The 19217-nt window shown below is 26.9% G+C and overlaps 1 protein-coding gene across 1 annotated transcript in view; it reads left to right on the forward strand.

Moving 5' to 3' along the window:
* LOC125385926 (importin-11-like) overlaps positions 1–19217 on the forward strand; it is a 104048-nt gene that overhangs the window by 1804 nt on the left and 83027 nt on the right. Inside the window, exons 7-15 of the mRNA XM_048409956.1 lie at positions 33–188; positions 307–347; positions 452–634; positions 708–819; positions 892–1112; positions 1192–1356; positions 1501–1693; positions 1767–2004; positions 2072–2126. Coding sequence (XP_048265913.1) covers positions 33–188; positions 307–347; positions 452–634; positions 708–819; positions 892–1112; positions 1192–1356; positions 1501–1693; positions 1767–2004; positions 2072–2126 — 1364 coding nt within the window. The remainder of the gene's footprint in view (positions 1–32; positions 189–306; positions 348–451; positions 635–707; positions 820–891; positions 1113–1191; positions 1357–1500; positions 1694–1766; positions 2005–2071; positions 2127–19217) is intronic.

Here is a 19217-nt window from a genome sequence, read left to right on the forward strand (position 1 = left end):
GATTTATTAAGCTTGAAAATTTGTTAATACAGATACGAAAAATCCTTTAACGTTGAGAGCAAATCAATTGAGACAAGAATTTTTCACACCTGAAACATTAGCAGAAATTTGTTCAAGGCTGGTAACACATTATTTTCTTTTAACACCTGCTGAATTGGAATTATGGGATACAAATCCAGAAAGTTTTGGTAAATATTTGTATACATACATACATATATATATATATTATGTATATATATAAACATTGTACGTACATATATATATGTATGTAGAATGTTTTATATTTCTTATTTATACTGTTTTCAGTTGTCGATGATGGCGGTGAATCATGGAAATATAGCTTAAGGGTAAATATTTTATAGCCAACTATTTACAAATATTTATAAATGTATTATAATTGTAAAATTATACATTTTTATTTACTTTATAATTAATATTTTATTTTCTTTAGCCTTGTACGGAGTGTCTGTTTGTAGTAATTTTCCATCATTTTGGAGAAGTTCTTGTACCAGTTTTAGTTGAATTAATGCAAAGACATCATCAACCAGTTGACCCGAATAATTTGCATGCTATTCTAGTAAAAGATGCAGTATATAATGCAGTTGGTTTGGCTGCATTTGATTTATACGATGAGGTAAGAACAAAATATCACAAAAAAATCAGTGTAAATAGTCAGTCATCCAGTTTATCACGCTTCTATTTACTAGGTAAATTTTGATCAATGGTTTTCAACTACCTTAAAAGAAGAGTTGAAAATTCGAAGTAACAATTATAGAATTATTAGAAGACGAGTATGTTGGCTTATTGGGCGCTGGACAAGTAAGTAAAGTGCAGCTTTTTAAACAAGTAGGATTTATTATGTAATAATCTTGTATTGTAATAAAATTGCAGCTGTTAAGTTAAGTACAGAGTTAAGACCAGAATTATACAAACTTATGGTTGAAGTTTTGAGTCCTGAAGAAGATCTGGGTGTTCGCTTAGCAGCAAGCGATGCTTTAAAACTTGCGATAGATGATTTTCAATTTAATCCGGAAGAATTCTCGCCATATTTAGAACCAGCATTCTCTTTATTATTTTCGCTCCTAAAAGAAGTAAAAGAATGTGATACCAAGGTATGTATGTATATACTGTTATATGTTACTTTTAAAATATTGTTGTAGTTCGCAAAAACATATTTTAAATAATTTTCAGATGTATGTGTTATACGTGTTATCATTTATGATTGAACATGCTGGTAGTGAAATAAACCCACTTGTTGGAGCCCTCAGTTCATATTTGCCAGCACTTTGGCAAGAATGTGAAGAACATAATATGCTAAGATGTGCTATAATTTCAACACTTGTACATCTGGAAAAGGTACATATTTTTTATATTGTTTAATGAATTAAACTATATTAATATAAATCAAATTATTAATTTTGATATTGATAAATCAAATATATAACTCAATGATTTTATTAAAAATTTTAAATAATAGATAATATTTGAATTATTTTTTAGGCTTTAGGTTCTGAAAGCGTCCTTATAGAACCACTAGTAGTATGTGTTATTGCATTAAGTTGTGACGTCAATCAAAATTGTCACGTTTATTTGTTAGAAGATGGCTTGCGATTACGGTTAGCTTTACTGCAAAATGCAGCTGCGCCAACATTGGCTATAACGGAACTGACTAAAAATTTGCCTGCTGTATTAGGTTAGTAAATAATTCTATTTGACTATGATTCTTATAAACATGCGGAAAACTTGATGATCTTTATATTTTTCAGAAAAATCATTTGAACATTTAAAATTATGTTTGTATATAGTTCAAGCATATGTAATATTAAGTCCCCAAGAATTTTTAAGTCAAAGAGGAGCGATTATAATCGAAACACTTAGGCCACTTTTAGGAGATTTGAACTCGGAAGGAGTTGTAATGATAATGACAGTGTTTGAAATGTGTTTATGTGCTTCACCTCGGCAAAGTGCAAAACTTATTAAACCTGTTTTGATAACTATATTTGAGTGAGTATAGTTGCTTCAGTATGTTATAACAAGTTATGCACATTAATATTTCTTTGAATTTTGATAGAAATATGTATAAGGAAGAAGAAGTTACGATGACGATGACTATGTATTTATCTATCGTGGCAACAGAACGTTATACGTTATGTCGTAACAGTATATAACGTTATACGTTGTATCGTAATACTATATAACATTATACGTTATATCGAAATAGTATAGGGTCATACGTTATGTCTTAATACTATGTAACGTTATACGTTATATCGTAATGTGATATAACGTTATACGTTATATCGTAATGTGATATAACGTTATACGTTATATTGTAATACTATATAACGTTATGCGTTATATCGTAATGTTATATAACGTTATACGTTATATTGTAATACTTCGTAAGGTTATACGTTGTAACTGTATACTACATAACGTTATACGTTATATCGAAATGTGATATAACGTTATACGTTATATCGTAATGTGATATAACGTTATACGTTATATTGTAATACTATATAACGTTATACGTTGTAACTGTATACTACATAACGTTATGCGTTATATCGTAATACTATGTAACGTTATACGTTGTAACGGTATACAACATAACGTTATACTTTATATCGGAATATTATATAACGTTATACGTTATATCGTAATGTGATATAACGTTATACGTTATATCGTAATGTGATATAACGTTATACGTTATATTGTAATACTATATAACGTTATACGTTGTAACTGTATACTACATAACGTTATGCGTTATATCGTAATACTATGTAACGTTATACGTTGTAACTGTATACTACATAACGTTATTTGTTATATCGTAATGTGATATAACGTTATACGTTATATCGTAATGTGATATAACGTTATACGTTATATTGTAATACTATATAACGTTATACGTTGTAACTGTATACTACATAACGTTATGCGTTATATCGTAATACTATGTAACGTTATACGTTGTAACGGTATACAACATAACGTTATACTTTATATCGGAATATTATATAACGTTATACGTTATATCGTAATGCTATACAGCGTTATACGTAATATTGTAATACTATATAACGTTATACGTTGTAACTGTATACTACATAACGTTATACGTAATATCGTAATATTATATGACGTAATATGTTATATCGTAATACTATATAACGTTATACGTTATGTCGTAATACTATACAACGTTATACGTTATATCGTAATAGTATAGCGTTATACGTTATATCGTAATACCATATAGCGTTATACGTTATATCGTAATACTATATAACGTTATACGTTGTAACCGTCTACTACGTAACGTTATACTTTATATAGTAATACTATATAACGTTATGCGTTATATCCTAATACTATACAACGTTATACGTTATATCGTAATACTATGGAACGTTATACGTTGTATCGTAATATTATATAACGTTATACGTTGTAACCGTCTACCACGTAACGTTATACTTTATATAGTAATACTATATTACGTTATGCGTTATATCCTAATACTATACAATGTTATACGTTGTAACCGTCTACCACGTAACGTTATACTTTATATAGTAATACTATATAACGTTATGCGTTATATCCTAATACTATACAACGTTATACGTTACATCGTAATACTATAGAACGTTATACGTTATATCGTAATATTATATAGCGTTATGCGTTATATCCTAATACTATACAACGATATACGTTACATCGTAATACTATAGAACGTTATACGTTACATCGTAATATTATATAACGTTATACGTTATATCGTAATACTATATAACGTTATACGTTATATCGTAATACTATATAGCTCTATACGTTATATCGTAATAATATAGAACGTTATACGTAGTAACTGCATACTGCATAACGTTATACGTTATATCGTAATGTTATATAACGTTATACGTTATATCGTAATACTATATAACGTTATGCGTTGTAACGGTATACTACATAACGTTATACGTTATATCATAATATTATATAACGTTATACGTTATATCGTAATACTATGTAACGTTATACGTTGTAACGGTATACTACATAACGTTATACGTTATATAGTAATAGTATATTACGTTATACGTTATATCGTAATACTATATAACGTTAGACGTTATATCGTAATACTATATAACGTTATGCGTTGTAACGTTATACTACATAACGTTACACGTTGTAACGGTATACTACATAACGTTATACGTTACATAGTAATATTATATAACGTTATATCGTAATATTATAATAACATTATATCGTAATAGTATATAACGCTATACGCTATATCGTAATGCTATACAGCGTCATACGTTATATCCTAATACTATATAACGTTATACGTTATATCTTCATATTGTATTACGTTATACGTTATAACATAATACTATATAACGTTATACGTTATATCGTAATACTATATAGCGCTATAAGTTATATCGTAATACTATATAACGTTATACGTTATATCGTAATGCTATACAGCGTTATACGTTCTATCGCAATATTGTCTAACGTTATACGTTATATCGTAATACTACATATCGTTATACGTTATATCGTAATACTATATAGCCCTATACGTTATATCGTAATACTATATAGCTCTATACGTTATATCGTAATACTATATAGCTCTATACGTTATATCGTAATACTATATAACGTTATGCGTTGTAACGGTATACTACATAACGTTATACGTTATATCATAATATTATATAACGTTATACGTTATATCGTAATACTATGTAACGTTATACGTTGTAACCGTATACTACATAACGTTATACGTTATATAGTAATAGTATATTACGTTATACGTTATATCGTAATACTATATAACGTTAGACGTTATATCGTAATACTATATAACGTTATGCGTTGTAACGTTATACTCCATAACGTTACACGTTGTAACGGTATACTACATAACGTTATACGTTACATAGTAATATTATATAACGTTATATCGTAATATTATAATATCATTATATCGTAATAGTATATAACGCTATACGCTATATCGTAATGCTATACAGCGTCATACGTTATATCCTAATACTATATAACGTTATACGTTATATCTTAATATTGTATTACGTTATACGTTATAACATAATACTATATAACGTTATACGTTATATCGTAATACTATATAGCGCTATATATATCTCGTAATACTATATAACGTTATACGTTATATCGTAATGCTATACAGCGTTATACGTTCTATCGCAATATTGTCTAACGTTATACGTTATATCGTAATACTACATATCGTTATACGTTATATCGTAATACTATATAGCCCTATACGTTATATCGTAATACTATATAGCTCTATACGTTATATCGTAATACTATATAGCTCTATACGTTATATCGTAATACTATATAACGTTATACGTTATATCGTAATAATATAGAACGTTATACGTAGTAACTGCATACTACATAACGTTATACGTTATATCGTAATGTGATATAACGTTATACGTTATATTGTAATACTATATAACGTTATACGTTGTAACGGTATACTACATAACGTTATACGTTATATCATAATATTATATAACGTTATACGTTATATCGTAATACTATGTAACGTTATACGTTGTAACGGTATACTACATAACGTTATACGTTATATCGTAATACTATATAGCTCTATACGTTATATCGTAATACTATATAGCTCTATACGTTATATCGTAATACTATATAACGTTATACGTTATATCGTAATAATATAGAACGTTATGCGTAGCAACTGCATACTACATAACGTTATACGTTATATTGTAATACTATATAACGTTATACGTTGTAACGGTATACTACATAACGTTATACGTTATATCGTAATAGTATATAACGTTATACGTTATATCGTAATAGTATATAACGTTATACGTTCTAACGTAATACTATATAGCATTATAAGTTATATCGTAATAGTATAGCGTTATACGTTATGTCGTAATACTATATAATTTTATACGTTGTAACGGTATACTACATAACGTTTTACGTTATATCGTAATACTATATAACGTTATACGTTATATCGTAATAATATAGAACGTTATGCGTAGTAACTGCATACTACATAACGTTATACGTTATATTGTAATACTATATAACGTTATACGTTGTAACGGTATACTACATAACGTTATACGTTATATCGTAATAGTATATAACGTTATACGTTATATCGTAATAGTATATAACGTTATACGTTCTAACGTAATAGTATATAACGTTATACGTTCTAACGTAATACTATATAGCATTATAAGTTATATCGTAATAGTATAGCGTTATACGTTATGTCGTAATACTGTATAACGTTATACGTTTTAAAGGTATACTACATATCGTTATACTTTATATCGCAATACTATACAACGTTATGCGTTATATCGTAATACTATAGAACGTTATACGTTATATCTTAATACTATGTAACGTTATACGTTGTAACCGTATACTACGTAACGTTATACTTTATATAGTACTACTATATAACGTTATGCGTTATATCCTAATACTATACAACGTTATACGCTACATCGTAATGCTATAGAACGTTATACGTTATATCCTAATATTATATAACGTTATATGTTATATCGTAATACTATATAACGTCATACGTTACATTGTAATACTATATAACGTTATACGTTGTAACTGTATACTACATAACGTCATACGTTATATCGTAATACTGTATAGCATTATACGTTATATCGTAATAGTATAGCGTTATACGTTATGTCCTAATAGTATATAACGTTATACGTTATATCGTAATACTATATAACGTTATACGTTATATCGAAATACTATACAACGTTATACGTTATATGGTAATACTATGTAACGTTATACGTAGTAACTGCATACTACATAACGTTATACATTATGTCGTAATGTTATATACCGTTATACGTTATATCTTAATACTATGTAACGTTATACGTTGTAACGGTATACTACATAACGTTATACGTTATACGGTAATGTTATATAACGTTATACGTTATATTGTAATACTATATTACGTTATACGTTGTAACTGTATACTACATAACGTTATACGTTATATTGTAATGGTATATGACGTTATACGTTATATCGCAATGATATATAACGTTCTAAGTTATATCGAAATACTATACAACGTTATACGTTATATCGTAATGTGATATAACGTTATACGTTATATTGTAATACTATATAACGTCATACGTTGCAACTGTATACTACATAACGTTATACGATATATCGTAATAGTATGTAACGTTATACGTTGTAACGGGATACTACATAACGTTATACGTTATATCGTGATACTATATAGCTCTATACGTTATATCGTAATACTATATAGCTCTATACGTTATATCGTAATACTATATAGCTCTATACGTTATGTCGTAATACTATATAACGTTATACGTTATTTCGTAATAATATAGAACGTTATACGTAGTAACTGCATACTGCATAACGTTATACGTTATATCGTAATGTGATATAACGTTATACGTTATATCGTAATGTGATATAACGTTATACGTTATATTGTAATACTATATAACGTTATACGTTGTAACGGTATACTACATAACGTTATACGTTATATCGTAATAGTATATAACGTTATACGTTATATCGTAATAGTATATAACGTTATACGTTATATCGTAATACTATATAACATTAAACGTTATATCGTAATACTATATAAGGTTATGCGTTGTAACTATATACTGCATAACGTTATCCGTTCTATCGTAATACTATATAGCATTATACGTTATATCGTAATAGTATAGCGTTATACGTTATGTCGTAATACTATATAACGTTATACGTTGTAACGGTGTACTACATAACGTTATACGTTATATCGTAATGTGATATAACGTTATACGTTATATTGTCATACTATATAACGTTATACGTTGTAACGGTATACTGCATAACGTTATACGTTATATCGTAATAGTATATAACGTTATACGTTATATCGTAATACTATATAACATTAAACGTTATATCGTTACTACTATATAAGGTTTTGCGTTGTAACTGTATACTGCATAACGTTATACGTTATATTGTAATGGTATATGACGTTATACGTTATATCGCAATGATATATAACGTTCGAAGTTATATCGAAATACTATACAACGTTATACGTTATATCGTAATGTGATATAACGTTATACGTTATATTGTAATACTATATAACGTTGTACGTTGTAACTGTATACTACAAAACGTTATACGTTATATCGTAATATTATTTAACATTATACGTTATATCGTAATATTATTTAACATTATACGTTATATCGTAATACTGTATAACGTTATACGATATGTCGTAATACTATAAAACGTTATACGTTATATCGTAATACTATATAGCATTATACGTTATATCGTAATAGTATGGCGTTATACGTTATGTCGTAATACTGTATAACGTTATACGTCTTAAAGGTATACTACATATCGTTATGCTTTATATCGCAATACTATACAACGTTATGCGTTATATCGTAATACTATAGAACGTTATATGTTATATCTTAATACTATGTAATGTTATACGTTGTAACCGTATACTACGTAACGTTATACTTTATATAGTAATACTATATAACGTTATGCGTTATATCCTAATACTATACAACGTTATACGTTACATCGTAATACTATAGAACGTTATACGTTATATCCTAATATTATATAACGTTATATGTTATATCGTAATGCTATACAGCGTTATACGTTATATCGTAATACTATATAACGTTATACTTAACATAGTAATACTATATAACGTTATGTGTTATATCCTAATACTATACAACGTTATACGTTACATCCTAATACTATAGAACGTTATACGTTACATCGTAATATTATATAACGTTATACGTTATATCGTAATGCTATATAGCGTTATACATTATATCGTAATACTATATAACGTTATACGTTATATCGTAATACTATATAACGTTATACCTTGTAACCGTATACTACGTAACGTTATACTTTATATAGTAATACTATATAACGTTATGCGTTATATCCTAATACTATACAACGTTATACGTTATATCGTAATACTATAGAACGTTATACGTTAATTCCTAATATTATATAACGTTATACGTTATATTGTAATGCTATATGACGTTATACGTTATATCATCATACTATGTAGCGTTATACGTTATGTCGTAATACTATACAATGTTATACGTTATATCGTAATACTATAGAATGTTATACGTTATATCGTAATACTATATAACGTTATACGCTATATTGTAATACTATATAACGTTATACGTTGTAACTGTATACTACATAACGTCATACGTTATATCGTAATACTGTATAGCATTATACGTTATATCGTAATAGTATAGCGTTATACGTTATATCGTAATACTATATAACGTTATACGTTATATCGAAATACTATACAACGTTATACGTTATATCGTAATACTATGTATCGTTATACGTAGTAACTGCCGTTACCGTATACCGTAATGTTATATACCGTTATACGTTATATCTTAATACTATGTAACGTTATACGTTGTAACGGTATACTACATAACGTTATACGTTATACCGTAATGTTATATAACGTTATACGTTATATTGTAATACTATATAACGTTATACGTTGTAACTGTATACTACATAACGTTATACGTTATATTGTAATGGTATATGACGTTATACGTTATACCGCAATGATATATAACGTTCTAAGTTATATCGAAATACTATACAACGTTATACGTTATGTCGTAATGTGATATAACGTTATACGTTATATTGTAATACTATATAACGTTATACGTTGCAACTGTATACTACATAACGTTATACGATATATCGTAATAGTATGTAACGTTATACGTTGTAACGGTATACTACATAACGTTATACGTTATATCGTAATATTATTTAACATTATACGTTATATCGCAATACTGTATAACGTTATACTTTATGTCGTAATACTATATAACGTTATAAGTTATATCGTAATATTATTTAACATTATACGTTATATCGCAATACTGTGTAACGTTATACTTTATGTCGTAATACTATATAACGTTATAAGTTATATCCTAATACTATATAACGTTATACGTTATATCGTAATAATATATAACGTTATACGTTGTAACGGTATACTACATAACGTTATACGTTGTAACGGTATACTACATAACGTTATACGTTATATCGTAATACTATACAACGTTCTACATTATATCTTAATGCTATACAACGTTATACGTACATCGTAATACTATATAACGTTATGCGTTGTAACGGTATACTGCATAACGTTATACGTTATATCATAATATTATATAACGTTATACGTTATATCGTAATACTATGTAACGTTATACGTTGTAACGGTATAGTACATAACGTTATACGTTATATAGTAATAGTATATTACGTTATACGTTATATCGTAATACTATATAACGTTAGACGTTATATCGTAATACTATATAACGTTATGCGTTGTAACGTTATACTACATAATGTTATACGTTGTAACGGTATAGTACATAACGTTATACGTTATATAGTAATAGTATATAACGTTATACGTTATATCTTAATATTGTATTACGTTATACGTTATATCATAATACTATATAACGTTATACGTTATATCGTAATACTATGTAACGTTATACGTAGTAACTGCATACTAGATAACGTTATACATTATATCGTAATATTATATACCGTTATACGTTATATCTTAATACTATATAGCTCTATACGTTATATCGTAATACTATATAGCATTATACGTTATATCGTAATAGTATAGCGTTATACGCTATGTCGTAATACTATATAACGTTATACGTTGTAACGGTGTACTACATAACGTTTTACGTTATATTGTAATGGTATATGACGTTACACGTTATATCGTAATAATATAGAACGTTATACGTTATATCGTAATATTATTTAACATTATACGTTATATCGTAATACTGTATAACGTTATACTTTATGTCGTAATACTATATAACGTTATAAGTTATATCCTAATACTATATAACGTTATACGTTATATCGTAATACTATATAGCTCTATACGTTATATCGTAATACTATATAACGTTATACGTTATATCGTAATAATATAGAACGTTATACGTTGTAACTGCATACTACATAACGTTATACGTTATATCGTAATGTGATATAACGTTATACGTTATATTGTAATACTATATAACGTTATACGTTGTAACGGTATACTACATAACGTTATACGTTATATCGTAATAGTATATAACGTTATAGGTTATATCGTAATAGTATATAACGTTATACGTTATATCGTAATACTATATAACATTAAACGTTATATCGTAATGCTATATAACATTAAACGTTATATCGTAATACTATATAAGGTTATGCGTTGTAACTGTATACTGCATAACGTTATACGTTCTATCGTAATACTATATAGCATTATACGTTATATCGTAATAGTATAGCGTTATACGTTGTGTCGTAATACTATATAACGTTATACGTTGTAACGGTGGACTACATAACGTTTTACGTTATATTGTAATGGTATATGACGTTACACGTTATATCGTAATAATATAGAAAGTTATACGTTATATCGTAATACTATGTAACGTTATACGTTATATCGTAATACTATATATCTCTATACGTTATATCGTAATACTATATAGCATTATACGTTATATCGTAATAGTATAGCGTTATACGTTATGTCGTAATACTATATAACGTTATACGTTGTAACGGTGTACTATATAACGTTTTACGTTATAATGTAATGGTATATGACGTTATACGTTATATCGTAATAATATAGAACGTTATACGTTATATCGTAATACTACATAACGTTATACGATATATCGTAATAGTATGTAACGTTATACGTTGTAACGGTATACTACATAACGTTATACGTTATATCGTAATATTATTTAACATTATACGTTATATCGTAATACTGTATATCGTTATACTTTATGTCGTAATACTATATAACGTCATAAGTTATATCTTAATAGTGTATAACGTTATACGTTGTAACATAATACTATATAACGTTACACGTTACATCGTAATACTATAGAACGTTATACGTTATATCGTAATATTATTTAACATTATACGTTATATCGTAATACTGTATAACGTTATACTTTATGTCGTAATACTATATAACGTTATAAGGTATATCCTAATACTATATAACGTTATACGTTATATCGTAATACTATATAACGTTATACGTTGTAACGGTATACTACATAACGTTATACGTTATATCGTAATACTATATAGCTCTATACGTTATATCGTAATACTATATAGCTCTATACGTTATATCGTAATACTATATAACGTTATACGTTATATCGTAATAATATAGAACGTTATACGTTGTAACTGCATACTACATAACGTTACACGTTACATCGTAATACTACAGAACGTTATACGTTATATCGTAATATTATTTAACATTATACGTTATATCGTAATACTGTATAACGTTATACTTTATGTCGTAATACTATATAACGTTATAAGTTATATCCTAATACTATGTAACGTTATACGTTATATCGTAATACTATATAGCTCTATACGTTATATCGTAATACTATATAGCTCTATACGTTATATCGTAATACTATGTAACGTTATACGTTATATCGTAATAATATAGAACGTTATACGTTGTAACTGCATACTACATAACGTTATACGTTATATCGTAATGTGATATAACGTTATACGTTATATTGTAATACTATATAACGTTATACGTTGTAACGGTATGCTACATAACGTTATACGTTATATCGTAATAGTATATAACGTTATAGGTTATATCGTAATAGTATATAACGTTATACGTTATATCGTAATACTATATAACATTAAACGTTATATCGTAATACTATATAAGGTTATGAGTTGTAACTGTATACTGCATAACGTTATACGTTATATCGTAATGTTATATAACGTTATACGTTGTGTCGTAATACTATATAACGTTATACGTTGTAACGGTGTACTACATAACGTTTTACGTTATATTGTAATGGTATATGACGTTATACGTTATATCGTAATAATATAGAACGTTATACGTTATATCGTAATACTATATAACATTAAACGTTATATCGTAATACTATATAACATTAAACGTTATATCGTAATACTATATAAGGTTATGCGTTGTAACTGTATACTGCATAACGTTATACGTTCTATCGTAATACTATATAGCATTATACGTTATATCGTAATAGTATAGCGTTATACGTTGTGTCGTAATACTATATAACGTTATACGCTGTAACGGTGTACTACATAACGTTTTACGTTATATTGTAATGGTATATGACGTTACACGTTATATCGTAATAATATAGAAAGTAATACGTTATATCGTAATGTTATATAACGTTATACGTTATATCGTAATACTATATAACGTTATGCGTTTTAACGGTATACTACATAACGTTATACGTTATATCATAATATTATATAACGTTATACGTTATATCGTAATACTATGTAACGTTATGAGTTGTAACGTTCTACTACATAACGTTATACGTTGTAACGGTATATTACATAACGTTATACGTTATATAGTAATATTATATAACGTTATATCGTAATATTATAATAACATTATATCGTTATAGTATATAACGCTATACGCTATATCGTAATGCTATACAGCGTTATACGTTATATCCTAATACTATATAACGTTATACGTTATATCTTAATATTGTATTACGGTGTACGTTATAACATAATACCATATAACGTTATACGTTATATCGTAATACTATATAGCGCTTTAAGTTATATCGTAATACTATATAACGTTATACGTTATATCGTAATGCTATACAGCGTTATACGTTCTATCGTAATATTGTCTAACGTTATACGTTATATCTTAATAGTGTATAACGTGGCACGTTGTAACATATTACTATATAAAGTTATACGTTATATCGTATTACTATATAATGTTATGCGTTCTATCCTAATACTATACAACGTTACTCGTAACATCGTAATATTATAGGACGTTGTACGTTGTATCGTAATATTATATAACGTTATACGTTATATCTTAATATTGTATTACGGTGTACGTTATAACATAATACTATATAACGTTATACGTTATATCGTAATACTATATAGCGCTTTAAGTTATATCGTAATACTACATAACGTTATACGATATATCGTAATAGTATGTAACGTTATACATTATATCGTAACACTATATAGCGTTATACGTTATATCGTAATACTATATAACGTTATACGTTGTAACGGTATACTACATAACGTTATACGTTATATCGTAATAGTATATAACGTTATAGGTTATATCGTAATAGTATATAACGTTATACGTTATATCGTAATACTATATAACATTAAACGTTATATCGTAATACTATATAACATTAAACGTTATATCGTAATACTATATAAGGTTATGCGTTGTAACTGTATACTGCATAACGTTATACGTTATATCGTAATAGTATATAACGTTATAAGTTATATCCTAATACTATATAACGTTATACGTTATATCGTAATACTATATAGCTCTATACGTTATATCGTAATACTATATAGCTCTATACGTTATATCGTAATACTATATAACGTTATACGTTATATCGTAATAATATAGAACGTTATACGTTGTAACTGCATACTACATAACGTTATACGTTATATCGTAATGTGATATAACGTTATACGTTATATTGTAATACTATATAACGTTATACGTTGTAACGGTATACTACATAACGTTATACGTTATATCGTAATAGTATATAACGTTATAGGTTATATCGTAATAGTATATAACGTTATACGTTATATCGTAATACTATATAACATTAAACGTTATATCGTAATGCTATGTAACATTAAACGTTATATCGTAATACTATATAAGGTTATGCGTTGTAACTGTATACTGCATAACGTTATACGTTCTATCGTAATACTATATAGCATTATACGTTATATCGTAATAGTATAGCGTTATACGTTGTGTCGTAATACTATATAACGTTATACGTTGTAACGGTGGACTACATAACGTTTTACGTTATATTGTAATGGTATATGACGTTACACGTTATATCGTAATAATATAGAAAGTTATACGTTATATCGTAATACTATGTAACGTTATACGTTATATCGTAATACTATATAGCTCTATACGTTATATCGTAATACTATATAGCATTATACGTTATATCGTAATAGTATAGCGTTATACGTTATGTCGTAATACTATATAACGTTATACGTTGTAACGGTGTACTATATAACGTTTTACGTTATAATGTAATGGTATATGACGTTATACGTTATATCGTAATAATATAGAACGTTATACGTTATATCGTAATACTACATAACGTTATACGATATATCGTAATAGTATGTAACGTTATACGTTGTAACGGTATACTACATAACGTTATACGTTATATCGTAATATTATTTAACATTATACGTTATATCGTAATACTGTATATCGTTATACTTTATGTCGTAATACTATATAACGTCATAAGTTATATCTTAATAGTGTATAACGTTATACGTTGTAACATAATACTATATAACGTTACACGTTACATCGTAATACTATAGAACGTTATACGTTATATCGTAATATTATTTAACATTATACGTTATATCGTAATACTGTATAACGTTATACTTTATGTCGTAATACTATATAACGTTATAAGTTATATCCTAATACTATATAACGTTATACGTTATATCGTAATACTATATAACGTTATACGTTGTAACGGTATACTACATAACGTTATACGTTATATCGTAATACTATATAGCTCTATACGTTATATCGTAATACTATATAGCTCTATACGTTATATCGTAATACTATATAACGTTATACGTTATATCGTAATAATATAGAACGTTATACGTTGTAACTGCATACTACATAACGTTACACGTTACATCGTAATACTACAGAACGTTATACGTTATATCGTAATATTATTTAACATTATACGTTATATCGTAATACTGTATAACGTTATACTTTATGTCGTAATACTATATAACGTTATAAGTTATATCCTAATACTATATAACGTTATACGTTATATCGTAATACTATATAGCTCTATACGTTATATCGTAATACTATATAGCTCTATACGTTATATCGTAATACTATGTAACGTTATACGTTATATCGTAATAATATAGAACGTTATACGTTGTAACTGCATACTACATAACGTTATACGTTATATCGTAATGTGATATAACGTTATACGTTATATTGTAATACTATATAACGTTATACGTTGTAACGGTATACTACATAACGTTATACGTTATATCGTAATAGTATATAACGTTATAGGTTATATCGTAATAGTATATAACGTTATACGTTATATCGTAATACTATATAACATTAAACGTTATATCGTAATACTATATAAGGTTATGCGTTGTAACTGTATACTGCATAACGTTATACGTTATATCGTAATGTTATATAACGTTATACGTTGTGTCGTAATACTATATAACGTTATACGTTGTAACGGTGTACTACATAACGTTTTACGTTATATTGTAATGGTATATGACGTTATACGTTATATCGTAATAATATAGAACGTTATACGTTATATCGTAATACTATATAACATTAAACGTTATATCGTAATACTATATAACATTAAACGTTATATCGTAATACTATATAAGGTTATGCGTTGTAACTGTATACTGCATAACGTTATACGTTCTATCGTAATACTATATAGCATTATACGTTATATCGTAATAGTATAGCGTTATACGTTGTGTCGTAATACTATATAACGTTATACGCTGTAACGGTGTACTACATAACGTTTTACGTTATATTGTAATGGTATATGACGTTACACGTTATATCGTAATAATATAGAAAGTAATACGTTATATCGTAATGTTATATAACGTTATACGTTATATCGTAATACTATATAACGTTATGCGTTTTAACGGTATACTACATAACGTTATACGTTATATCATAATATTATATAACGTTATACGTTATATCGTAATACTATGTAACGTTATGAGTTGTAACGTTCTACTACATAACGTTATACCTTGTAACGGTATATTACATAACGTTATACGTTATATAGTAATATTATATAACGTTATATCGTAATATTATAATAACATTATATCGTTATAGTGTATAACGCTATACGCTATATCGTAATGCTATACAGCGTTATACGTTATATCCTAATACTATATAACGTTATACGTTATATCTTAATATTGTATTACGGTGTACGTTATAACATAATACCATATAACGTTATACGTTATATCGTAATACTATATAGCGCTTTAAGTTATATCGTAATACTATATAACGTTATACGTTATATCGTAATGCTATACAGCGTTATACGTTCTATCGTAATATTGTCTAACGTTATACGTTATATCTTAATAGTGTATAACGTGGCACGTTGTAACATATTACTATATAATGTTATACGTTATATCGTATTACTATATAATGTTATGCGTTCTATCCTAATACTATACAACGTTACTCGTAACATCGTAATATTATAGGACGTTGTACGTTGTATCGTAATATTATATAACGTTATACGTTATATCTTAATATTGTATTACGGTGTACGTTATAACATAATACTATATAACGTTATACGTTATATCGTAATACTATATAGCGCTTTAAGTTATATCGTAATACTACATAACGTTATACGATATATCGTAATAGTATGTAACGTTATACATTATATCGTAACACTATATAGCGTTATACGTTATATCGTAATACTATATAACGTTATACGTTGTAACGGTATACTACATAACGTTATACGTTATATCGTAATAGTATATAACGTTATAGGTTATATCGTAATAGTATATAACGTTATACGTTATATCGTAATACTATATAACATTAAACGTTATATCGTAATACTATATAACATTAAACGTTATATCGTAATACTATATAAGGTTATGCGTTGTAACTGTATACTGCATAACGTTATAGGTTATATCGTAATAGTATATAACGTTATACGTTATATCGTAATACTATATAACATTAAACGTTATATCGTAATACTATATAACATTAAACGTTATATCGTAATACTATATAAGGTTATGCGTTGTAACTGTATACTGCATAACGTTATACGTTCTATCGTAATACTATATAGCATTATACGTTATATCGTAATAGTATAGCGTTATACGTTGTGTCGTAATACTATATAACGTTATACGCTGTAACGGTGTACTACATAACGTTTTACGTTATATTGTAATGGTATATGACGTTACACGTTATATCGTAATAATATAGAAAGTAATACGTTATATCGTAATACTATGTAACGTTATACGTTATATCGTAATACTATATAGCTCTATACGTTATATCGTAATACTATATAGCATTATACGTTATATCGTCATAGTATAGCGTTATACGTTATGTCGTAATACTATATAACGTTATACGTTGTAACGGTGTACTACATAACGTTTTACGTTATATTGTAATGGTATATGACGTTATACGTTATATCGTAATAATATAGAACGTTATACGTTATATCGTAATACTACATAACGTTATTCGATATATCGTATTAGTATGTAACGTTATACGTTGTAACGGTATACTACATAACGTTATACGTTATATCGTAATACTACAGAACGTTATACGTTATATCGTAATATTATTTAACATTATACGTTATATCGTAATACTGTATAACGTTATACTTTATGTCGTAATACTATATAACGTTATAAGTTATATCCTAATACTATATAACGTTATACGTTATATCGTAATACTATATAGCTCTATACGTTATATCGTAATACTATATAGCTCTATACGTTATATCGTA

Source organism: Bombus terrestris, chromosome 11 (assembly GCF_910591885.1).
Source record: "Bombus terrestris chromosome 11, iyBomTerr1.2, whole genome shotgun sequence".
Classification (NCBI taxonomy): domain Eukaryota; kingdom Metazoa; phylum Arthropoda; class Insecta; order Hymenoptera; family Apidae; genus Bombus; species Bombus terrestris.